The following is a 27,230-nucleotide window of genomic DNA, read 5'->3' on the forward strand; positions in this document are numbered from 1 at the left end:
CATACAGGATCGTAATGAGCTTAGTCAGACGCAACTTTTAGTTTGCAAATTATAATATTTGAAGCACAAAAATTTTCAAAAATTTGGTCAAAATTTCACACAAGGGGGGACCCTTGTGTTCAGATTAAAAATTTTTGAAAATAATTTTCCTTTAAATCTTAAAATATTAGTACCAAAAGTTTAGTCTCGATGAGCTTATTACGATGCCATAATAATTACGTGATAATAACTGAAAATGTGAAAGTTATAGACCAAAAACTAAAAATTTGCGCGAAAAAAGCACGCGCGACGAACAAGCGCCGTGTAGCATTTTTAGCGAAAATTGCTACACGGTGGATTTATTTTATTCACATTTTTAGACAACTTTTGGTACCAAATTTATCGAAATCGGAGAAAAAAAGTTCTGTGATCGCGCTTGGCGCTTATTACACTAATTATAGCTAAAACACAGCCGCACAAGATGATATAAAAATTTGAAAAATCCCTCTATTTTTTGTTGTATGTTTACAACCTACCAGGACGCGCGCCGAGTTGGACTCGTCGACGGTCCTGGTAGGTAGAAATACGATTCAATTACGGCAGAAAAGTGCCGTAGATGCTGATTGGCTGAGACGTTTGCGCCAATAGGAGAGCTTATATTGAGTCACGTGAGCTATGCGCGGCGTAAAATCACTCTGCAGTTCGAAAATCTGTGATAAAATCGAGCGCTCATCAATTTTGTCTGGCTCTGTAACTTCACTTCCTCACGCAGTTTATAATCGATTCACTGTTGTTTTGTTCGCTGTCTATGACCGTATTGAAATTAAGCTTAACATTTGATAACAGATTCTATTCACTTCCAGCTTTAATTTGATCGCTTGCTGAGTTGCATGTCATTTGTTTGATTGTTTCCAGATTCAATCTGACCGGTGTATCATCAATCAATATTACGGTTCAGTCATTCAGTGTGCAGTGGGCCATAATTAAGCTGCTACCTGCATATAATATGCAGATGAACAAACGAATATTGTGGTGCATGCCAATGTAAATGAAGGTTTTTGTCGCTTACCTTAGTGTACAATTAATTTTGAAGATCAAACATATTTTTGCTATTGGCATTGTTGATGCGACCTAACCCGATCGTTTTTGCTATAACTATATCCCTTAAACTATAATGTGTTCAAGACTAGAATTTCGAGTTCTCCTTATGCTGCAGGTACTCCAAATATCGTATGATAATAATAATCTAAATCATTGGCTAGAAATGACGTGACACACTTGTAATCCAGTGGCAGTAATGTTTATTAACGGCATTACATGGAGTCCCTGTTCATTTTACCAAATAATGAACTGTGACTAAACTTCCAAGTTGAATTCTTTAACTTGCCCCTCGGACGTTATTCCACAGTAACAGACCTGATACAACGTGAGGGACACCAGTTATATATCGGTTATTAAATATAAGGCTGATGTGTTAAGTTATTAATTGTTTCTAAGGTGTGTCCCGATTCCCATGCATCCGTTTACACTCAGTGTGTACTGAACGATTTGCTTATAATAACAAGAACCCATTTGTGTATTAATTAAAACATAGACCTCAGTTTGTAAAGTAAATATTTTGAGTTTGTAAAGTAAATCTTTCGAGTTTGAACACCTCCTAGTTACCATGGTGATAATTCCAGAGATATCACGCGATTTGGTAACCAAGTAAATTGTTATAATTGAATGCGTAGAGTACACTAATCATTGGCTTTTACTTTTAGTGGCAGTAATTTTTATTGAACTGTGACTAAACTTCCAAGTTGAATTCTTTAACTAGCCCCTCGGACGTTTCCATAGTAACAGACCTAGTATATATGAAACACTTGACATGGAGTTGTAGAGTGAGATATGTGCCCCGCCTGGCTAAAGTAGTGGATGTCCTTGCTGTACGGCAAGTTAAACAAGGAACTGAAACTACTGGGTTCCGTACAGACTCAACTCTGCACCCATGTCAATATGTTCATTATATGCAAGCCTCTTGATTTATAACGTGAGGGACACCAGTTATATATCGGTTATTAAATGTAAGGCTACTACGATTAGCTATTAAGTGTTTCTAAGGCGTGTCCCAATTCCCATACATCTGTTTACACTCAGTGTGTACTGAACAATTTGCTTATAATAACAAGTTAACCCGTTTGTGTATTAAAACATAGATCTCAGTTTGTAAAGTAAATCTTTTGAGTTTGTCAAGTAAATCTTTTGAGTTTGAACACCTCCTAGTTACCATGGTGATAATTCCAGAGATATCACCCGATTTGGTAACCAAGTAAATTGTTATAATTAAATGCGTAGAGTATACTAATCATTGGCTTTTACCTTTAGTGGCAGTAATTTTTATTGAACTGTGACTAAACTTCCAAGTTGAATTCTTTAACTAGCCCCTCGGACGTTTCCATAGTAACAGACCTGATATAATAACGTGAGGGACACCAGTTATATATCGGTTATCAAATGTAAGGCTACTACAATTAGCTATTAAGTGTTTCTAAGGTGTGTCCCAATTCCCATACATCCGTTTACACTCAGTGTGTACTGAACTATTTGCTTATAATAACAAGAACCCATTTGTGTATTAAAACATAGACCTCAGTTTGTAAAGTAAATCTTTTGAGTTTGTCAAGTAAATCTTTTGAGTTTGAACACCTCCTAGTTACCATGGTGATAATTCCAGAGATATCACCCGATTTGGTAACCAAGTAAATTGTTATAATTAAATGCGTAGAGTACACTAATCATTGGCTTTTACTTTTAGTGGCAGTAATTTTTATTGAACTGTGACTAAACTTCCAAGTTGAATTCTTTAACTAGCCCCTCGGACGTTTCCATAGTAACAGACCTGATATAATAACGTGAGGGACACCAGTTATATAATATATATCGGTTATTAAATGTAAGGCTACTACAATTAGCTATTAAGTGTTTCTAAGGTGTGTCCCAATTCCCATACATCCGTTTACACTCAGTGTGTACTGAACGATTTGCTTATAATAACAAGAACCCATTTGTGTATTAAAACATAGATCTCAGTTTGTAAAGTAAATCTTTTGAGTTTGAACACCTCCTAGTTACCATAATGATAATTCCAGAGATATCACGCGATTTGGTAACGAAGTAAATTGTTATAATTGAATGCGTAGAGTACACTAATCATTGGCTTTTACTTTTAGTGGCAGTAATTTTTATTGAACTGTGACTAAACTTCCAAGTTGAATTCTTTAACTAGCCCCTCGGACGTTTCCATAGTAACAGACCTGATATAATAACGTGAGGGACACCAGTTATATATCGGTTATTAAATGTAAGGCTACTACGATTAGCTATTAAGTGTTTCTAAGGTGTGTCCCAATTCCCATACATCCGTTTACACTCAGTGTGTACTGAACGATTTGCTTATAATAACAAGAACCCATTTGTGTAAATATTACATTTTATCATACCTACTATTTAAGCTTCAATTATCCGTTGAACATGGATATTAAAACGTAGACCTCAGTTTGTAAAGTAAATCTTTTGAATCTGAACACCTCCCAGTTACCATGGTGATAATCCAAGAGATATCACGCGTCTTTCTAACCCATACTCTAGTAGCAGGGCATAGTTGAGTGTGCACTTCGATGTATACGATTTCTGACAACACAGGGTTGTTTGTTAGGTCATTCTAAACCAGAATCGTTTAGGTGGACAATTTGTTTCGCTAGAGACAACCCTACAGGGCAAATTTTCTAAATTACCCTCAGTCGCGTTTACGGGATTTTCGTATTTCGGCTCCTGAAGGTCATAGAGACTTCATTTTTGGCGTAAAATTACCGCAGTGGCCACATTAATATACAACTTATTAATGAATGTATGGTCTAAAATTGTTTGTTCCCGAGATATCTGCAAAAAACTAATTTAAGCTCAGGCGTAAGCACAAATTTCATTAAATTTGTATCTCAGCTTCTGAAGGTCTTACAGACTCAAACTTTGGCTTAAAATGACCGCAATGCACACGTTTATATTGACACTATAAAGGTCATAAAGGTCCAAAATGCTTGCTTTTGGAAAAAATCCAGAAAAACTGATTTTCACTGGGGCGAGTGAAAAAAATCTACTCTAGAAGCTAATTGAAATCGAGTGTGCAGTTTGGTGTCTACAAATTTTCTAGAAACCAGGTCCTTTGTAAGGTCATTCTGGATCAGAATTGATAAGGTACGCAATTTCTATCAGTAGTTCCAACCCTAGGGGGAAATTTCTAAATTACCCTCAGGCGCAAATATATGACTTTTGTATCTCGGCTTCAGAACGTTGTAGGGGCTTCTCTTTTAGCTCAAACTGACTGCAAAAGCCACATTTACATATAATACAAGCAATAAAGCAACATAGGGTTTATGGTGCTTAGCTTTGGAGATATTCATTAAAAACTGTTTTAACTTTCGTGCATCCTATAATAGTAACATTAATCATGTAATTAATTTTGGTATCCTGGGCTAAAAAAGTCGTACAGACACTTTACTTGCAGAACAGCAAAATGTTCAGCATGAACACATTCAGATAATATTTATGGAGCAATACAATTCAGTTTCAGAAGCTCCTTCCAGCTATCTTATCTTATCTCCAAATGTATACATCTAACCATGTCTCTGGCTACTTCAAACTACTTCAATCCCCAAATTTATACATGAACATCTAACTATCTTGTTATAGCTACTACAAGTTGGGCTCTCTCCAGTACTGTTTGACTATTATGGCTAATCAACTTCAATCCCACCTCATGAAGTAGAATCTACTTCTAGCTACCTTTAATTAAGCTACCTCCATGCCATGCCTATTCTACCCAGCTACCACCAGCACGTTTAAATAATTTTAGCTCTTTCTAGCAACCTCTGAATGTCACCTCCTGCTCTATACAGGTACCAGCAGTGGGCAGAAACCACCAATTCCAGCTCTTTTCACCTACTTCGGCTACATCTATTTAGCAACTACTGCAAGGCCCCCTGGCCCCTCCAACCTCTGCTCTTTCTAGCAAACTTAACTTAAGCTACCTCTTACCTTTTATAGCACCGCCAGCAAAAATTTATTCTGGCTCTTTCCGGCTGCCTCGGCTGCATTCAACAATTTCCAGCTCATTGAGGAAGAGGAAACCTGCTATTTCTAGCAACCTCTGAATGCTACTTCCTGCTCTATCTAGCTTCCACCAACATCCACTTATTGGTGTTAAGCTACCACTAGCACCTGCAAATTCTAGTCCTATCCAGCAAACTCAGACTACCTTATGCTATATCCAGATAGCACGAGCACCCTCAAATTCTAGCTGGAGCCTGGAGGTAGCATGAATTATGTAAAAACAGATAGAATTTTAGAGTGCTCAACCAACTGAATATGGATGGATGTAGCCCGAAGTAGCTAGAAGAAGCTAAAATTTGTGGGTACCGTTTGTTAGTGTTAGCTGGATAGAGCAGAAAGTAGTCTTAGGTTGCTTAATAGGGCTAGAATTTGCAAGTGCTGGCAATAGCTGAACAGAGTAGGAGTACGTCTGAGGTTGCTGGATAGGGCTAGAATTTGCAGGTGCTAGTGGTAACATTTAAACAACAATTATTGGGTGTTGGTGGAAGCTAGATAAAGCAGGAAATAGCACTCAGAGATTGCTAGAAGGAGGTAGAGTGGAGGTAGCAGAATTGAAGGAAACTAGAAGTAGATTCTACTACATGAGGTTGGATTGGAGTTGATTAGCCATAATAGCCAAACAGTACTGGAGAGAGCCCAACTTGTGGTAAGACCGGGATCCCGGCTTAATCCCGATCCCTAATCCCGGTCTTAATCCCGGTCCTGGCACTTTTTCCCAGTCCCAGTCCCGGCCAAACAAGCGGTCCCGGTCGAGCCTTGGCTTTAACAAAATGGAAGCAACCAGGGAGATGGTCAGATATATAAATTTGGGGATTGAAGTGGTTTGAAGTAGACAGAGAGATGGTTAGATGTATACATTTGGGGATAAGATAAGATAGCTGGAAAGTGGAAGGAGCTTCTGAAACTGAATTGTGTTGCTCCATAAATATTATCTGAATGTGTTCATGCTGAACATTTTGCTGTTCTGCAAGTAAAGTGTCTGTAAGACTTTTTTAGCCCAGGATACCAAAATTAATTACATGATTAATGTTACTATTATAGGATGCACGAAAGTTAAAACAGTTTTTAATGAATATCTCCAAAGCTAAGCACCATAAACCCTATGTTGCTTTATTGCTTGTATTATATGTAAATGTGGCTTTTGCAGTCAGTTTGAGCTAAAAGAGAGGCCCCTACAACGTTCTGAAGCCGAGATACAAAAGTCATATATTTGCGCCTGAGGGTAATTTAGAAATTTCCCCCCCTAGGGTTGGAACTACTGATAGAAATTGCGTACCTTATCAATTCTGATCCAGAATGACCATACAAGGACCTGGTTTCTAGAAAATTTGTAGACACCAAACTGCATACTCGATTTCAATTAGTAGATTTTTTTCACTCGCCCCAGTGAAAATCAGTTTTTCTGAATTTTTTCCAAAAGCAAGCATTTTGGACCTTTATGACCTTTATAGTGTCAATATAAACATGTGCATTGCAGTTATTTTAAGCCAAAGTTTGAGTCTCTAAGACCTTCAGAAGCTGAGATACAAATTTAATGAAATTTGTGCCTACGCCTGAGCTTAAATTAGTTTTTTGCAGATATCTCGGGAACAAACAATTTTAGACCATACATTCATTAATAAGTTGTATATTAATGTGGCCACTGCGGTAATTTTACGCCAAAAATGAAGTCTCTATGACCTTCACGAGCCAAAATACGAAAATCCCGTATACGCGACTGAGGGTAATTTAGAAAATTTGCCCTGTAGGGTTGTCTCTAGCGAAACAAATTGTCCACCTAAACGATTCTGGTTTAGAATGACCTAACAAACAACCCTGTGTTGTCAGAAATCGTATACATCGAAGTGCACACTCAACTATGCCCTGCTACTAGAGTACCAGTATCGCTATAATTGTATAATCGAATCCGTAGAAAGTGCAATTATCATTGGCTATTAATGACGTGACATAGTTGTAGTCTAGTGGTAATAATGTTTTTGGCTAGCTGACTGAACACGCCATTTTGGAACTAAATTGATCGTCTCCAGGTCCCCGGACAGTTTCATCTGTAGGATTATGGCTGAACGCCTCTAAGCCAGAATCCAGGCTAGAACGGGACAATACCTACCGAGAGAGATGTTAGGCGAACAACAATAGGCGCTTCGGCGTCCAGTGTCACGTCAGGGTTGAGCCAACGGACGGAAAAAGTCTCGAGGCGAAACCTGAATCGAATTAAAAATATTTCTTTCGATAAATCCTTTGCAGACTACTTAAATATGGAACGGGGTATTGTAAGGGGTAGAGTAGCCTCGTTGCTACGATCCTCTGAGATTAAGCCCTATGTTCTCCTGATTTGTACCTTTTTTTATTAACGGAAAATCGTCCCGGGTCCTTAGCTTCGGACTCGAGACGTCGGAGTCGAGGATGCCGAGGCATGAAAAAAAGTTAGAGTCCAAAAGAATCCCGGTGCCTCTTGCTGGGCTTTGGTAGTCAAGCTTGAGGACCGGGAAGGTTTATCTGGCTTTAATATTTTTTCCAAGTCAGCAAAGAACCGGGTCATAGATGAAAATATTCGACGTTCACTTAAAAGGACCGGGCATCAATACCCCGTCTGGCCGCTGCTCTATGTCCAAAATGCAGGACCGGCTCTCGTGTCAGCAACTCGACATTCAAAGTCGAGGACCGGGAATCTTTTGGCTGGCTTGGATTTTTGGCAGGACGGGTTCTTGGTCGCGCACTCAGACGTTGGGGGTCAAGGACCGGGAACGTTTTTTGGGTCGGTGCACGTTTTTCGTCTCGGCGGGGTGGGGGGTCGCTCCAATAAATGTCGAATAAAGCGAATTCTCGCTTTCAAAGTTAAGGACCCAGCCTATACAACCACGCAACCCGCTCGCTTACCATTACCAGTCTTGCATTCAAAGTGAAGGACCCGGCCTAAAAGGCGACGGGTAAACGGCGGGAGTAGAAGAGTGGATCTTAATAGTTCAAATTCTCAGCCATCTTAGTCACTGAGAGTAAGGATGTTCCCTCACTGTAACTGCCGCTACTTACTTCTCCGGCCGGTGTCTAGAAAGAGGAAACACAGACAGCCTCTTTCTCTCTCATAATACGATACCCGAAACATGCCGGGTCCTTGACCTTGGAAGCGAAGTTGCGATATCGGAGGCTCGAGACGCGCAGAGTCATAGCCAAATGCCTCGTTTTTGAACCATTTTTTAAAATCTTGATTTCTTCGGTCTAGTTGTTGCAGGGACCATGTTTGATGTTAGCCATGTCTGACAGTCTTCCAGTTAAGGGGGGGGGGTCAATGGGTATTTTTTTGTGAAACTTGATTTCGAGATAGTAGTTGACCAACAAACTAGGACCAGTGACCGAACTTTTGAGGGGGTCCCGGACCCCAACCGCCAAACGGTGCGCGCAGGGCAGCCACGCCCATATTTGGTCCAAATTAGGCCCAATTTAGCCAAATACCCTGAACATGCCCAAAACCCAGGTTTATGGTGCTCTACTTGTAGCTAGTGGTCTCCTGAACTCGTATATGAAATTTCATCAAGATTGGACAAAAAATGACTGAGTTATGAGCCAAAAACCATATGCCCATATTTGGGCATACGCACCAAATTTGGTAGATTTCGTCCCATAAATTGGTCAAATATCAATATTTTTGGATGAGACTTACTTTATATGAAAGGTAAGCCTAAACTACATATTCTCTGTAAGTTATAGCTTTATATCTGTTTAAATGTGGATACTAAGGCGAAAAAACCACAAAAAATGAACTAAATTGCCCATATCTCGGTTCGCGATATTCGCGGAATTGATCTCACCAAAATTGTAACAACTCAATCAGTTTTCAAAATTTTTGCATGAAATTTTTGAAATCGACTCGAAATCGCATTTCGACCTTATTTTAAGAACGGATTTTTGATTTAGGCCTCAAAAAAAATTTGGCGGCCAAATTCTGAATTTCTGTAATATAATTTTGGAATTTGGCCGCCAAATTTTTTTTGAGGCCTAAATCAAAAATCCGTTCTTAAAATAAGGTCGAAATGCGATTTCGAGTCGATTCCAAAAATTTCATGCAAAAATTTTGAAAACTGATTGAGTTGTTACAATTTTGGTGAGATCAATTCCGCGAATATCGCGAACCGAGATATGGGCAATTTAGTTCATTTTTTGTGGTTTTTTCGCCTTAGTACCCACATTTAAACAGATATAAAGCTATAAATTACAGAGAATATGTAGTTTAGGCTTACCTTTCATATAAAGTAAGTTTCATTCAAAAATATTGATATTTGACCAATTTATGGGACGAAATCTACCAAATTTGGTGCGTATGCCCAAATATGGGCATATGGTTTTTGGCTCATAACTCAGTCATTTTTTGTCCAATCTTGATGAAATTTCATATACGAGTTCAGGAGACCACTGGCTACAAGTAGAGCACCATAAACCTGGGTTTGGGGCATGTACAGGGTATTTGGCTAAATTGGGCCTAATTTGGACCAAATATGGGCGTGGCTGCCCTGCGCGCACCGTTTGGCGGTTGGGGTCCGGGACCCCCTCAAAAGTTCGGTCACTGGTCCTAGTTTGTTGGTCAACTGCTATCTCGAAATCAAGTTTCACAAAAAAATACCCATTGGCCCCCCCCCTTAACAGAGAAACCGATATCACCATCTTCCCATCTTCCTGGCCGGCACTTCAACAACTGAACTGCCGGGTAAACGGCGGGAGTAACTCTGCCTCTCTTAATGGTACAAATTCTCAGCTATCAAGGTCACAGGGAGGGAGGAAGCTCCCTTACTAGAGTATCCTGCAAGTTGTTTCTGGCGTACAGAAGGAGGCAACACAGCCTCTTTCTCATTATACGATACGCGAAAACATGCCGGGTCCTTGACCTTGGAAGCGAGTTTACGATATCGGAGAATAAAACATGCCAGGTGACGTACTCGATACAATTTTCCAATTTGTTGCCCCAAATTAACTTTGTTTTCTTTCAAAATTTCACCAACAATAGAATGTATATCAACTAACATTCGATCAAAATATTTAACAAAATTGAGCAAAATGTGGTAAGTTATGACGTTTTGAAAAATGATCAATATTGACTTATGACAATCGCGCAACGCGCGGCGTTCTGGCACTATATGTAGGGGAAAAGGAAAAAATCGACCGTAAGAGTCAACGAAAACTCGGACTAAGCTGATGCTCGAGGGTATCAGTGACGAGTACCGGCTACTCGCTGGCTCGGATGCGTGATGCAAAGGCCGTTACGGCCTATGCAGAAAGGGAGAATCGGTTGTACGAATAGGCAATGCCAAAAGCTATAAAAAGCAATACGTGAGCTCGTCTGGTGTCAGAACGCGATTTCTCTCGAGAGATCGTCGTTGTGGCTGTCAGTCAACTCGCACCGAAGGACGTTCTCTCGCCCAAGCAGCTCCATTCGGCCGAAAGCCCGTCTCGGAAAGTTGATCTTGTGCGATTGCCGTTCGAGGAGATTCGAAGGTGTAGGCAAACAAGTAGTTTCGTTACGAAACGCTTACCTAGCAAAAGCTGCCGGCAGTCGCTTCGTGCACTGCTCGTGTGGCCGGTCTCGGCAGAGGGAGCAATCCCGATGTCGAGACCGCGATGAAAGCTACCTGGTTGATCCTGCCAGTAGTCATATGCTTGTCTCAAAGATTAAGCCATGCATGTCTAAGTATAAACTTTTATACTGTGAAACTGCGAATGGCTCATTAAATCAGTTATCGTCTATTTGATTGTGCCCTTACTACATGGATAACCGTAGTAATTCTAGAGCTAATACATGCGAAAAGTCCCGACTTCTGGAAGGGATGTATTTATTAGATTAAAAACCAATGCGTTTAACGACGCTTTTCGGTGATTCATAATAACTGTTCGAATCGCATGGCCCTCGTGCCGGCGATGTTTCATTCGAGTTTCTGCCCTATCAACTTTCGATGGTAAGGTATTGGCTTACCATGGTGACAACGGGTAACGGAGAATTAGGGTTCGATTCCGGAGAGGGAGCCCGAGAAACGGCTACCACATCCAAGGAAGGCAGCAGGCGCGCAAATTACCCAATCCCGATTCGGGGAGGTAGTGACAATAAATAACGTTGCAGGCGCCAACGGCTTCTGCAGTCGGAATGAGTACAATATAACACCCTTAACGAGGAACAATTGGAGGGCAAGTCTGGTGCCAGCAGCCGCGGTAATTCCAGCTCCAATAGCGTATATTAAAGTTGTTGCAGTTAAAAAGCTCGTAGTTGGATTTCGGAACCGGCCGATTGGTCCGTCCTCTGGATCGTGTACTGATCGGTCTGTTCTTCTTCGCGAAGACCGCGTGTGCCCTTAACTGGGTGGGCGCGGGATTCGCGATTGTAGGACTGAATCCCTACCGGACGGAATCACTACCACGCAAATATCACTACTGGTAGTGATTCAGTCCGGTAGTGATTCAGTCCTAAAATATACCTCAATCCCTACCAGTTGATCTTAGTTCACTAGTCTAATATCATGACGTGATCTGAGCCGGTGCTCTCATGGAGTGCTTGCTATGGGGCCTGTCAGACATGTGATACACAGACTTACGTACGCAACGAGGAGCCCTAACGAGAACTGGTTTGGATCAAGTCATCCATAATGACCTGCTATACGACAATACAGTGATGTGAACCTTCACATGCTCGGTATCTCAATCAGCTAGCGGGAATAATATATAAACCCGCAACGCCTGTGTTTATCTTATACCACTATGTCTTCCTCATCCATCGAGTTTATTCCTGGCAGAAAGAAAGGCAGCCGCAACGTCCTCTACGATGGTCACCTCTACCACCTTAACAGAAAGAGGGAAGACAAGACCTACTGGAAGTGCAACAAGTGCAAGTCCCGCCTGATCCTTGTCCAGGACACCTTCTGTTCTGCTACCCCTCATGACCACGAATCTCAACCAGCAGAAATTGCAGCCCACCGCTCCAAGTCTAAAATGAAGACCCTCGCAGCTACTACTGAGAACTCAACTAAGCAGATTGTTGCAGACTCTGTCGCTGGACTATCCTTCGAAGCCTCGTCCCGGCTCAACTGTGATCCCAAGTCCTTGGCACGACTAGTCAGACGAGCCAGAATGGCAGCCTACTCCCATCCTGTCAACCCCATCTCCTTAGAAGACCTGGTGATTCCTCCTAACTACCTGACCTCTCCCGGTGGTGACACTATGTTGCTCTGGGACTCCTCCTACGACACCAACACCAGAAGATCTATCCTCCTTGGTACTGCAGACAACATCAACATCATCTATCAGTCAGATCACCTCGTCGTGGATGGAACCTTTAAGACCTCTCCAGACCTGTTTACTCAACTCTTCACAGTCCACGCCTTACACCCTACTGGATGGAGAATCCCTGCAGCCTTTGGACTCCTACCCGGGAAGCGCACCATCATGTACGAGAACATCCTCAACGAACTGGACTCCTACGGACCCTTCTACCCTCAGTCGGTGCTGGTGGACTATGAAATAATTATGCCTTTATTGCAAAGTTCAGTAGGGATCACATCAAAGTGGTTGGGTTTAGATATTAGCGGTAGTGATTCAGTCCGGTAGTGATTTAGTCCTAAAATATACCTCAATCCCTACCAATAGTGATTGGTAGTGATTCAGTCCGTTAGGGATTCAGTCATGTAGTGATTCGGTCCGTTCACCGGGATTCGCGACGTTTACTTTGAAAAAATTAGAGTGTTCAAAGCAGGCAGTCGCTTGAATATCTCAGCATGGAATAATAGAATAGGACTTTGGTCTTATTTTGTTGGTTTCCGAGACCGAAGTAATGATTAATAGGGACAGTTGGGGGCATTCGTATTTCATTGTCAGAGGTGAAATTCTTGGATTTATGAAAGACGAACTTCTGCGAAAGCATTCATCAAGAACGAAAGTTGGAGGCTCGAAGACGATCAGATACCGTCCTAGTTCCAACCATAAACGATGCCGTCTGCGGATCGGAGGTCGCTCATGTAAGGCTCCTTCGGCACGCTATGAGAAATCAAAGACTTCGGGTTCCGGGGGGAGTATGTTCGCAAGAATGAAACTTAAAGGAATTGACGGAAGGGCACCACCAGGAGTGGAACCTGCGGTTTAATTTGACTCAACACGGGAAAACTCACCAGGTCCAGACATAGGAAGGATTGACAGATTGAGAGCTCTTTCTTGATTCTATGGGTGGTGGTGCATGGCCGTTCTTAGTTGGTGGAGTGATTTGTCTGGTTAATTCCGTTAACGAACGAGACCTTAACCTGCTAAATAGTGACACGGTTCTTTGAACCGTGGCTCACTTCTTAGAGGGACTATCGGTTTCAAACCGATGGAAGTTTGAGGCAATAACAGGTCTGTGATGCCCTTAGATGTTCTGGTCATAGATCAGACAAGGCTGGTCGGTCGGAGGTCGGTCGGAGGTCGACCGGGCGCCGGTCGGCGGTAGGTGAACGCCGGTCGGAGGTCGGTCGGAGGTTGGTCGGAGGTCGATCGGGCGCCGGTCGGGCGCCGGTCGGGCGCCGGTCGAGCGCCGGTCGGAGGTCGATCGGAGGTCGGTCGGCGGTCGGTCGGAGGTCGGTCGGAGGTCGGTCGGAGGTCGGTCGGAGGTCGGTCGGGCGCCGGTCGGAGGTCGGTCGGAGGTCGGTCGGAGGTCGGTCGGAGGTCGGTCGGAGGTCGGTCGGGCGATTAGTCAGTTAATTGATGATGGTATGAAACCAAATTGGGGTACTGGAAATCAAAATCTCGAAAAAAATTGGAAAATCATACTGTCCCATACTCTGTCCCATTTTCAGTTTTTGGAGCTGAAATTTCCAAGGCCAAAATTTTACAGTTTCGGCCGAATTTCTGACTTGCAACCAATTAGTCAGTCAACTATAGATACCAAATGACACGATTGAAGTGCTGGAAGTTTGATTCAGGTCGGAGGAAGCTAACAGCAGAAATCTTAACAAAACGAAAAGTTGTATTTTCAAAACTCTGTCCCATTTTCAGATATGAAAATTTCTGAACACACATTTGACAGATTGGATGAAATGTTTGCCCACAAACCAATTAGTCAGTTAATTGATGATGGTATGAAACCAAATTGGGGTACTGGAAATCAAAATCTCGAAAAAAATTGGAAAAATCATACTGTCCCATACTCTGTCCCATTTTCAGTTTTTGGAGCTGAAATTTCCAGAACCGAAATTTTACAGTTTCGGCCGGATTTCTGACATGCAACCAATTAGTCAGTCAACTATAGATGCCAAATGACACGATTGAGGTGCTGGAAGTTTGATTCGGGTAGGAGGAACCTAACAGCAGAAATCTTAACAAAACGAAAAGTTGTATTTTCGAAACTCTGTCCCATTTTCAAATATGACATTTTCTGAACACAAATTTGACAGATTAGATGAAATTTTTACCCAGAAACCAATTAGTTAGTTAATTGATGATAGTATGAAACCAAATTGGGGTACTGGAAGTCAAAATCCCGAATAAAATTGTAAAATCATATTGTCCCAATCTCTGTCCCATTTTCAGTTTTTGAAGATGAAATTTCCACGACCAAAACCAATTAGTCAGTTAAATGATTGGTATAAAACCAAATTGAGGACTGGAAGTCATAATGCCGGGTCAGGGGGGGGGGGGGGGGGGGGGCAGCACATAAGTATGTTTCGCCACTGGGAGTGGGTAATAGTCACAGCTAAACAATGCATCTAACTTTGTAAAACAAAAATAAACTTCATAAACAAGTAGAGTTCCAATTAATAATTTATATCGGACAGCGTAACGGTGAATTTGTTGGGTTTAAATCCTCCTGTTTAGGGTGAAAGTGACTGTTCCACAATCTGATGGCAACAAAAATCAAAAGTGGTCAACGGTTTAACTCTGCATATTAGAAATTACTTGAGATTCGACGTGACATGACGTTAAAAGCAAGGTTCAGTCAATGAAAACATAGCAAGAGACCATGGCCATTAATGAAGTTGATCGCTAATCAAAGTTTAAATGTATTGTACAAATTTTCGCAAAACATTGGGAATTTTCCTGCCACATCTTGTCCCTTTAAGTCACACCGCACAAAACAGAACGGTGTTACACGTTAATAATTTATTAGAATTATATGCAGAACTAGCTCTTAACCCAATCTCACATTTTCAAATTCTCAATTTTATAATTTATTCCAGTTAAAACTGCTTCAGCAGCATTTGAGAATCGTAGTTGATTTAATGGCCAACAAGAACTTCTTGAAGAACCTTGACATCGTTGGCATTGCAAGATTGAGCGGGCGGGTCAATACTCAATAGCACTTGTTACCATAGCAACAATAATAACATTCTTTCTCATACAAAATCTCATTATAAACAACATCCACAAAATGGGTAAGAAACGTTTATTAATATACTGTATAAACAATAAACATATTCACGAAAAGTTAGGGGAAAACGTATCAAGTCACGTCAATTTAAGGCGAAAATAACATGTAAGGTAACCAAATAATTATAATACAACTTTTAGGACGAGTATGTAAGTTGTGCCAGTTTCGTTGCTTGACTACGAAACTAAAACTTCGTCTTATATTGTTAGAATTTTAGAAGCTCTATAAATTTCTCCGGATATCATCGTATGTATGCAACGGCTTAATACAAATTTTCGGAAGTGTCGATAACATGGAGCCATATTTGTTCATATTCGTTCACTAACGTGAAGTAATTTTTACTATCAGTAACTCCACTACTCGATCAGTTTTAGAAATCGGAAGTAAAATTTAACAATTTACAACTTTCAAAACTCGTTACCATAGCAACAATACTGGCCACAACCACAACAAGAAACTCCAGTCCGAACACGTGTTCCCTCATTGTCTCACACTGCATGACACAGCTCACCACATCAGTCTCTCCTCCATCATCTTACGTCATAAACCCGTTTCTCCCGTATACCAGACGGTTGGCTACAGCAAACCGCTGTAAAGGTGTTACCATGACGACACTTCCGGGTTACCATGACGACACTTCCTGGCTTCTCAGTGCTCGTTACCATGACGATCAGCGACTATAACACGTGCTCTCAGTCGTCGCTCTCGTAAGAACGAGTCACGTACGTAAACCCAGTAAACTCGTCGTCCGGGTCCGTTACACTCACACTCAGCTTATCTGGAGACTTTACCAGCGAATCTGGAGTAAGGGGTTTTATCAGTGAGATACATATTTCAACGATAAAGTGAGATTGAGAAGGGTCAAATGAAGGTGATTCCTTAAACTTACCAGGTACATTCCTTAAACTTACCAGGTACATTCCTAAAACTTACCACGTACATTCCTTAAACTTACCAGGTACATTCCTTAAACTTACCAGGTACATTCCTTAAACTTACCAGGTACATTCTGCGTAGTAAACTCAGTACTAAAGTGTTTCAAATCGAGATTGTCCTTAACATTGGGATCATATGGTGGTGTTATCTGCTTCTTTTCTAACAACTCCCAGTCTATTGAGCTGAAGAACGGATGTTCCTTTATCTCCATCTGATAATTAAGGGTGTGTTATTGGAAAACATTTGATTTTATAAATTCAAGGTACTAAAAGAATATATTAGTAATCATTCTGAATTTTAACATTTTTTCGGGTGATGCTGAAGTCTGAGAGCGAAATTTTTGCGAGCGTTTCACATAAAAACATAGGGACATCTAAGTTAACATTAAAGTTAGAAGTACCGATGTGAAACTTTCTGCTAAAGTATAAATAGACAAAGTAAAATGGAGTTATTATAATAAATGGAAAGTTAAGTAATACGAAGTAATAATAATAATGAAGTAAGTAATAAGTAAATTACCACGTCGCGAGATGATGAGCCCAGACGGTTGTTCGTTTGTTTTTGTAATAACTGAGATGAGAAAATGTCAGATGTTAGCGTAACATGATAAAAATAAACAGTCTCACCGTAATTGACCAAGATATAAGTAAATTCTTGGTAAATTTAAATGCTGAAATGGCAATTTCACACAACAAATAACAGAAAAGCAGGAAAAGACGGAAACACTTTAAATTTGGAATATCTAAAATAGTTCATAAGCTCACCCCCTCCAGTAGTTTCCGTGCGTGCAGCGACACGTGTGTTTTAAAGCGCAGCTGTTGGTACAGAATATTCTCGTACATCTGCCGCGTGTCTTTACTGTAGAACGGAGGCTGAAATATAAAGGTTCCTTAATTTCATGATAAAGGACACTTTCAGTTTTACTGTTCTAAGTCATTAGAACAAAAATGAGAAAGGAATTATAGAACAGAAACACTAAACTCGCAAATCCCTGATATATTAGACCAATTAGAATATAGGAATATTGACCAATAACCAATAAATATGTTAGTACCCCTCCCCCTCCCCCTCCCCCTCCCCCCTCCCCCCTCCCCCCTCCCCCCAGCCCCCACAAATCACTAACCAGTCCGAATATCATCTCATAAAGCACAGCACCCAAACACCACCAGTCCACTGCATTAGTATAGGGTTGTTTCTGTATGACTTCAGGTGCAAGGTACTCTGGTGTCCCACAGAAGGTGTTGGTGGTCTTGTTCAGTGCTATTCCCTCCTTGCAGAGTCCAAAATCTGTTAGCACTATGTGGCCCTGAAAGCAATAGAGAGTAACAATATATAACTATAAAATGAAACACATTTTGGTAGTGTACCTTTTTTATCGTGCGCTGTTATTACCGCACTCTAAAGTTGCCAAACTTCCTTTTCTATAAGTGACCCGACTCTTAGAGGGAGGTTCAACCTCCAAATTATTCTAGGAGATTAATTATTCATGGGGTTAGTCTAGCTCGCTAACTCTCTAAAGACAGCACTCAGAAAACCTTTAGAGGACAATAACTGCTCACAAAGAACCTTATTACAGCTTACAGAGAAGCCTGTATAATTATAGTTAACCCTTGTATAAAATGTAAGTCACTTAGCCCGTGAGGTGCCAAAATCCTGTTTATTATTCAAATTATTCTCCCAAGAGAGGCCTAACCACACTGAGCATCATTTCTTGTGCGAGTAAAGAGAATTTGCTATGCCCCTTCGACAGTCGACATGTTACTGACACTCATTGCATTTGTTGGCCTTGAAGGTACAAAGAAAATTCTAGAGATCCCGTTGCAGACTGACCAAGTTAGACAACCGATACTTCCTGTCACTGTAGGCTCAAGATTTGAGTTCAAAGGAGTTTACAAGACTGGGCACTCAAGTGGCATTCAAGCACGAGTTTTCCTAACCGATGGTGGCGAAAACCTACCATTGATATTGCTACTACGGATAAACTACACGAAAACACCTTTGGGGGGTAACTTGAACTACTTCTTAGTCTCCAGCAAGTATGAAACATATACGCCTCAGTAGCAGCATTAGGCTACGAAAAGCGGTACCTTTTTCCGATGGACCTGGTAGATGGACTAGAGATTGAGATCCTGCTTGAAGTAACACAGGATAACTATGAGGTCACCATCAACAGAGTAAAGTCAACAGAGTCCATGATAAATAGCAGGGAAAATGTGGAGTATTTCAAGAGCAAGACATTGACGACAAGAAGTTCTGACAACTTCATCTTCAAGACTGCTGTACAGATGGTTAATATAGGTGAGTTAAGTTTACACTTAACTGAACACCAAAAATATAAGTGAATTATAATTCTAAGATTCCAACTTATATGGTGTTGATAAATTGGGAACTTTGTCAATACTAATATAAGTTGCAATCGATATGACGTGATAATAACATTTTTACATTTTAACATTATGAACACAACTATAACAGGACTGAAAATAACGCTCACCTCTCGGTCGAGAAGAATGTTTTCTGGCTTCAGATCTCTGTAGATAATGTTTATGCTGTGTAAGTATCCGATAGCACTTGCTATCTCGGCTGCGTAGAATCGAGCTCTGAAAAGGAGAAAAATATGTATCAGTCAAACGAAACCGTCAAAAATGTTCTCCATAATAATTGATACTGCTATCATGATCAAGTGTAAATAAAAAAAGAGATCGGTTCATATACATCAAGGAGAACCGAATTCCTTGCTGTTATTACCGATAAAGGTACCATGAAATAGTGCTCAAATAAGAAGTGTATTATGAACCTTGATTCGTGAAACGTTCGTTCCCTCTGTAAGTGGAAGAAAAGTTCACCCCCGTTCACATAGTCCAATACAAAGAAAAGTTTGTCACGTGTCTTGAACGAGTACTTCAACCCCTGAAAAATTTCAATAAAACGATGGATGATAACCCCTTATATACCAGCTGTATTCAAAACAGTGTGCACTTAACTGTGTACACGTGTTTGCATCATTATAAGAATATCGCTGAAATGAGGCCACTTCTCATCAATATAATATGCTTGTATAGTAACCAGAACTTTTTTAAATTTTCTTTTCGAGAAATTACTGTAAAAATAGTAAATTGTAATAAAGAAAACTCAACAAAACGTATTGATGCGTTTTTCTTAACTTATAATACGGAAAATGCCTATAATTCTTACTGACCACCAAGAAGGGATGTTTGACGTTTCTGATAAGCACATTTCGTTCTGCCATTATGTGTTTTGCCTGGATATCGGGAAGAGAGCAGTTAGAAAGTGAATATCAAATTACGCATTTAACGAAATAAGATAACAAATAAAGATTCTACTCAAAAATGTCCGTGTCACAGTGCCTAGAATGTACATATATTATAGTCTCTTGTAACTACGCATTGATGGTGCACTTAGAAATTGCTTGTTTAATAACCGTTACTAACACGATTAGTAAAGGTTCCGACAGATTCTCGCTTTAGAATTTTCTGATCCCACACACAAAATATATCTGACAACACTTAAAAATACTCATAAAAACTAACAGAAATGTTTTACTTTTTCATAGCAGACATAACATTTTACCACATTTTACCACATTTTACCACATTTTACCACAATTTACCACATTTTACTACATCTAATTACTTTGACCCGCAGTCCACAATTCAACTTAAACTGTTTATAAACTGTTTATAAACTATAAATAGTTTGTAAACTACAGTAATCATCTAAACTACGACTTCACCAGTTTTAAAATTGAAACCACCAATTAATTGATAAATATATCAACTTATTAATTACTAATTAATTGATCAATTAACTTTACACAGGACGTCTTACCTCCTTCCTTCTCAAGATAGTTTTCTTATCGACTATTTTAACAGCGTAGTATTTCCCCGGTGACTCAGACGCTAATATCACCTACGCAGTTAACATCTAAACTAGCAGTGGATATGTAATTTAAAGGAGAAGATGAAAGATGTATTTACCTCGTTTTTGACAATGATCAATCGCTTCTCGAGAACTTTAAGAGCGTAGTGCTTGCCTGTCTCTTTGTGTTTAGCAAGAATAACCTAAAAACATGTAGTTCACAGTACGGTGATCAGTTCACACTGAATCGAACATTCAACAAAACCACATTGGGAGTCTTTAATAAAAGAAACAAATTATTGAAGATGGAAACTCAAGAGCCAAGTAAGTCAATAGTCATATGTCTTAGTTTGATGCACCTAATACAGATTTAAAGTCAGAAAAATTCCAGAAAGGTGTCAGAAAGATGTCAGTAGATTCTTAGTTTTGAACAGGTCTAAAATGATTTACCTTTCCAAAACTGCCCTTCCCGATAAATCGTATCATCTCAAAATCTGTATACTTTACACTGAAAGGCAATTGATTGACGACTTTCCACATTGATTCCAGGAAGTAACACTACATTTATTTATAGATATAGAATCAAGGTACCACTCTGAACACACGTAACTTACTTTCCCAAAACTACCTGTACCGATCACTTTTATGAAAGAAAAGTCCGACAGCTTAGCACTGCGTGATTTAATCGTTACAAACTCATAGGAAAGTTCGAGAAGCTTCTGGATTATTGAACTCTAATCCGCTTTAGTGGACTAAATTAAACTTAGTGGACTAAATTAAACTACACTAAAATGTGTAGCCGGTATTTGCAACACGTCACAAATTTTATCAGTTCTCGTGTTGAAATTCAATTAGGTTCAACATGAGATGATGATGACGCGAAATACAGGCAGTCACACCTACCTTTTGTTGTGTGTTGTACCCAGGTTGATGCCGTCATCTAACTGAAAAAGAGACAGTTAAAAAGAAATTGTCATACCTGGTGCTGAATGATATCACGATAATATATTGTTGGTGGTATGCAGGTACCTTGTTATAACGTGATATAATTCTAATCACACTTTTCACGCGCTGATAAAATTCCTTATCTTCTGTCACAGAAAACTTGTTAAAACTTACAAATGCGAATGACACAATATAAACCTACCATCTGAGATCACTAAAAATTAAGGCAACTTCTCTTTTTATGATTTGATGCACATTTTTAATACGAGTCAGTCAGTGTAATCTGTGATATCAGACGACAAACTTATTTAAAAACACCTTCAACATCATACCTCAGGTGTTACGCTATCATCAGCACTGAATCCAACACTGTTGTCAGCGTCTACTGGCTGCTTATCAATTCCAAAGAAACGCTGTACTTCTTTACAGGTCTTTAAGCTCTCATTCTCAAATAACAGTGACCCAAACTCGTTCAGACCTTCGGCGCGCTGTTTTATAAACGCTGAAATAAATAATATTGTGACTCTGTAAAGATTATGTCATGACTATATCTGGTATGGAGGAACCAATAATTTCCGGCTTAATAGAAGTTTTGTAGTGAGAGTAATTTAAAGACACGGACGTGACATCGATACACATACACAGCGTTTGGATGAACTAGAGAATCTTGATACCAAGAATTCAGGATCTGTAATATTCTGAAGAATTAAGATGATTCGATTGCACAAAGAATTCGAAGAATGCTCTTTAGTTTTGTTTGATCTGTGCACGAATTCAAAGGATCATATTATTTTGTTGTACTTTTTTGTGTACCTTCAAATCAGAATACAGCATGATAAGATATATTATATAGAAGCTTAAAAACGTGCGCGCGCGGGCGGCGCGCTAAATGTTTTTAACGCGCGAACTTGTCTACAACGAAAAGGAAATAACTAGTTATAAGAAACACACCCATATCACACCCGTACCAGGTGAAGTAATACTTCCTGCTGTACCAGCTATAATAGACTGTTGATTGGTTACTTACTGCTGCTAATACACACTCACATAAATGCACATATTTGAGTTAAATACTGAAGTGTGCAGTGGTACGGTCGGATGTTTACCAGAAATGTAATAAAATTCTGAGAATTTAACAGATCATTCTGAGAATTAAGTGGTTGACAGATAAGGGTCAAACAGAACATACCTGGATCGAAATTGCCAAAGACTTTCTTCCCAGGTAATTTGATGTTTGACATTTCGTGGGGATAAACTGATCTCAGCTGAAAATTCATTGAAATTATCAGTTCAATAGCACTTGTTGAGCGTTTCGTCAAGCAATTAGTTGTCAAGTAAGATTTTAAATGGCTAGATATTAAACAATAGAATAAATAATTCCAAGATACCGTTTGATAGAGGTCGTAGAATTCCTTGTACCTTCGCAAGACGTACCACTTAGCACCATTCTGTTTCTGTACAGCAACTTTATACAGCTGGAATAATGCCAAGTTAAAGTCAGTATCACGTACCTCGTTGATAAATATTGCGGCTGTTTTAGGGGGGGGGGGGGGGGGGGGGGAGGGGCGCCGGGAATACTCAAAAATGTCTCAAATATCATTTTTCAATCTGAGAAATTCAGCATGGATTTCTCACTTTCTCAAAAATGTCTCTCCAAGCTTCTTATCTTCTTATCTTAATACTCATGACCCCCCCTTCCCCTTGTTCATATTCAAGCTTGTTTATTTTATGCTTGCATAATGACATCACTATACCGACTTTACTTGAATTATTTTACAAGAATTGCGGTCATTGTTCTTGTAACCAGCACCATGGCATTACTGGATGACGGAACTCATACACTATTGAACTTGAATATCGTAAACTCTTAAATCACAGCTCAAAGTTAGAAAACATTTGTTGGTCACAATTGAAAATGGGATAGGTGATAATAACATAAAGAGTTAACCCCTATTTAACTGAATAAGGAATTAAATTGTACTAGCCAATTGGAGTACTGAGTAGTTGAAATGATCACATTTCCTACATACAATATACACGAGTGCATGAAATCAGAAGTTACAAAACAGGGCCCATTCTAAATGTCAGAATCTTCTTTAACTCATCACATTATCATCAACATACCGTTACTGGTAACGATCATGCTTGAAATAACAAATGACGGAACTCGCGTGGCAGTTTTGTGAGTTTATATCTAGTTCTCTATACCTATCACCCAGCAAATATTTGTCTTCTTGAATGAGAGGAAGGAAACAAGCAGTGGTGCAATGGATTAGCCTTTTTTATTTCGAATCTCGGCTCCCTACCCTTCAGTTAACTGTTAATAATAAAACTTTTTTTCTGGTTTCCTTTGTAAGGGATCTCGCATTAGAATTATTTATCTCCAATCACATGCCACTTGGGCCCAATGAGTTTTTCGGAAGCTCTGTCCCCTTACTCCACTTGCACTAGCACTCGGCGCTGTGCCAAGACCAATCTCCTGATTCATAGTCGCCAACTTTGTATTACTACAGGAAAGCTACCGGGCATTAGTTGGAGGTCCCTGCTACTCTGCTGATATCTTTTGTTCTCTGAAAGTAACAACGAAACAGCCTCTGACTATCAGGACTAACTAATGATTTCACATCTCAACTTCTTCTTCCCCCACTTTTAATAGACATTCGCTTGACAAGTGACTAATCTAATATAATGAGGTATTATATAAAGCAACAAGCTACACGTCTGTAATATTACTAAGTATAAGAACATCTGACATAATGTTACCAGGTAAATCATGCCCCTACTAGTCGCCAGACTGCAGAGCTCTTGTATCACCTACTATTCTGCCTACAATACTTTAATACCGGTTTAGCAGAGTGGCGGGATACTTCCCAGTTCTCATCAATAAAAGGAGACATTTTTAAGGACTTACATTTGAAATACGTGACGGTTCTTCGTTGTAATTTTTGTTTTGTTGAGTTGTATTGATATCAGTTGAAATAGGGTTTTGATGCTGAATTGACTTGAATAAGAGTTAAATAGAAGAATGGTCAAATCTAAAATAATATACTACATCTATTACACAATAATTATTCATACTGTAGCCGTATGCGAGTTTAACAATCACAAGAAGATGATAAAAATCATTTTAGCGGTTTAACAAGTTAGACGCAGGATACTGCACTGAGAAAATACTGCATCATTGGGGAGCCTCTCTAGAATCAGTCGACACACACACACACACACACTTGGTCTAAAGACTTGTGTGGGAAGGTAGTAAGTGGGGGTGTTTCAGTGTACTATGAGGATGACGAGGACGGGGGACCCTAGTTACGATGTCCCCTCCGGGTGTAAAGAAGGAGATACGGTCCAAATAATGACTCTGAATGTTGCCTACAATTAGGACATTGATGAATTAGCAATCATAGCAGGCGAGTGTGGTTATTGAAAAATTTACCTAGGCGCAAATTATTTGACTCATGAGATCTAGCAATTCACAAGTTCAGTTTATTACCATCGTTTTTGGGTTGGCAGATTTTACAGGACTATATTTTATCTAAACGGGTTTAGAAATAAGTTCACGTGGTAACATGTAATAGCGGACTCACTGTATCTCAACTCAGATAACCAATAAAGAGTAACATGTAATAGCGGAACTCACTGTATCCTCAACTCAGATAACCAATAAAGAACTGTATGAAATGGACACCCTATTCCTTCGAACTATCAATTATATCTTATTCCATCTAATCAACACAACTATATTGATCCTACTCTACAACTCATTGAAATCTACTATAAATCATGACGGTATACACAGTGCACTCTACCTGAATCTACTATAAATCATGACGGTATACACAGTGCACTCTACCTGAATCTACTATAAATCATGACGGTATACACAGTGCACTCTACCTGAATCTACTGTAAATCATGACGGTATACACAGTGTACTCTACCTGAATCTACTATAAATCATGATTCATGACGGTATACACAGTGCACTCTACCTGAATCTACTATAAATCATGACGGTATACACAGTGCACTCTACCTGAATCTACTATAAATCATGACGGTATACACAGTGCACTCTACCTGAATCTACTATAAATCATGACGGTATACACAGTGCACTCTACCTGAACTCGACGAAGAAACTACCATGACTTTCCTGCAAGTTGTAAAATATGGAGATGTAGCCCAGTGTCAGTACTGCTAGGTTCGTATGGTGGAGGTGCTGAGCGTGTTAAAAAACGATTCATGATCAGCAATCTGTTAGCGTGAAAACAGTCAGTTTACAACTTCGATTACACTATTAAGATGGGCTAACTTGGCTAATGAGGGGATTGATATATATAGAATACCATTGTTCTTAAAGTTGGCAAATAGACTGGTTACTGGTATTATATTGCAGGAATGTTAGACGTTTTCCATAAGTATTGTGTAAGACTGCTGTCCCTTGTCTTCTCTGATCAGCAAGTATAAACGATAATAGCGGTTGCCAATAAATCTACAGTTTGTTTATGTTCAGCTTTTGCTCATGGTCCACTCATAATTCACAAAGCATTGAGCGGAGAGTCCCAACTGTGCGGAAAACAACCAATATTGTGATTACAAACCCGCCACACTTATATTATGTAATATGTTGGGCCTCTGATCAGAATTTGAGGCCCAATTGTTGAAGCTAGAAGGCAGAAGCTAACAATGAGGTCTGTGAGCCATGCTCAAAGCCCCTCAACATGTAGGACATACTAAATGCTTTTAAGTGGCACCTTTCTGCCCCACAAATGGTTTAGGTAGGCAAGGTGTGTTCTCCTAATGTGAATTCTCGCTATAGCCCCTTTGCTGAAATAATGAGTGATAGTGGTGACAGATTTTATGATGATGAGGGTGGATATAATGATGATGAAACCATTCAAAAAATTTCAAATATTTTCGAACTATGTCACATTGACTTTACAAAGTTACGAGACAAATCTTTGCAAACCGATAACGAGGTTGATCCTAGCATAACGGGATCATTACATTATATAAACGATATACCTAGTTAACAGACAAAATTAGGCATCCGAGGGAAACCCGAGGTTAAGGTGGGTCACGACAAGATTTTGGCAAGGATCGTTCGTAGCTCGTCATTGACAGGGCCAGCATTAATGAGATTAGATGATTTGTTGGCGCAAGACAAGAGAAGGCCCAACTATAATAATAAATACCCACAAATTAGGAAAAACACCACCTCACAACAACAATGAATGGAACAGTAAGGTACTCACAGTAAATTTAGAGTCCTTAGCTTCAGCTTCACCGACAGTTACACTAGTCTCCTCTGACATCCTTATTAAGAATATTGAGGTTAAGTTACTGATTTTGTCCTGATACAGATCGTGAGATCATGGTAAAATAAGAATCATCGGTTTAGCCCATGTGTTAATCAGCAGTATGATGACAAATACTTGAGTACTTAAATTAATTACTGGAGGTACTTTATATCGTTTGTTAATAAGCTGGAAATTATCGGAAATATTCAGAGTTCTTGAAATATGTAGTGTAATGAAATAAATATTCTCAACATTGAAATATGTAGTGTAAATATGTAGTGTAATAATGTAGTGTAATAAACCTGCAAACTTAAAAGCAGCATGACTATAGCATCGTCATCGTTAATCAGCACTTTCGGTCTATAACAATTACTGATTGGGAATTGGTCCGTAGTGGCAGCCAATCTTTACTCAATATGAAATGATAAAACTATTCAAGTGAAGTTCATATGACAGTAAACGTGACCCTGAACGTGGCGATCTGTAAAATTAATGGACTATTTTACGGACAGGCATTTACAGTTAAATAATTCACAGTAACAATTAACATGATAAAACTATTTAAGGAATACAAGGAATACAAGGAATACAAGGAATACGAGGCATACAAGGAATACGAGGCATACAAGGAATACGAATTTAAAATCTTAAGTTACAACAGTAACTGTTAA

At 39.6% G+C, this 27,230-nt stretch overlaps 1 protein-coding gene across 1 annotated transcript; it reads right to left on the bottom strand.

Moving 5' to 3' along the window:
* Positions 1 to 14,835: 14,835 nt before the first annotated feature.
* On the bottom strand, positions 14,836 to 26,584 carry LOC134815933 (serine/threonine-protein kinase Sgk2-like). The gene is made up of 15 exons (XM_063824546.1): positions 26,515 to 26,584; positions 22,645 to 22,731; positions 22,446 to 22,521; positions 21,589 to 21,758; positions 21,215 to 21,255; positions 20,762 to 20,819; positions 20,431 to 20,514; positions 19,632 to 19,694; positions 19,230 to 19,342; positions 18,927 to 19,032; positions 17,556 to 17,738; positions 17,197 to 17,304; positions 16,952 to 17,002; positions 16,496 to 16,643; positions 14,836 to 16,295 (listed from the first exon to the last, which is right to left on the bottom strand). Exons 1-15 carry the CDS (start codon positions 26,572 to 26,574, stop codon positions 16,189 to 16,191), a joined length of 1,455 nt encoding a protein of 484 aa, XP_063680616.1. The 5' UTR covers positions 26,575 to 26,584; the 3' UTR covers positions 14,836 to 16,188.
* Positions 26,585 to 27,230: the final 646 nt, after the last annotated feature.

Source organism: Bolinopsis microptera, chromosome 5 (assembly GCF_026151205.1).
Source record: "Bolinopsis microptera isolate Bmic1 chromosome 5, MBARI_Bmic_1.0, whole genome shotgun sequence".
In the NCBI taxonomy this organism is placed as follows: Eukaryota; Metazoa; Ctenophora; class Tentaculata; order Lobata; family Bolinopsidae; genus Bolinopsis; species Bolinopsis microptera.

Coding starts and splice junctions, on each gene's coding strand:
- LOC134815933 (XM_063824546.1), bottom strand. CDS start 26,574: ATGTCAGAGGAGACTAGTGTAACTGTCGGTGAAGCTGAAGCTAAGGAC. Junction 22,522..22,644: donor TCTACGACCTCTATCAAACG/GTATCTTGGAAT, acceptor ATGAATTTTCAG/CTGAGATCAGTTTATCCCCA. Junction 21,256..21,588: donor ATGATAGCGTAACACCTGAG/GTATGATGTTGA, acceptor TCTCTTTTTCAG/TTAGATGACGGCATCAACCT.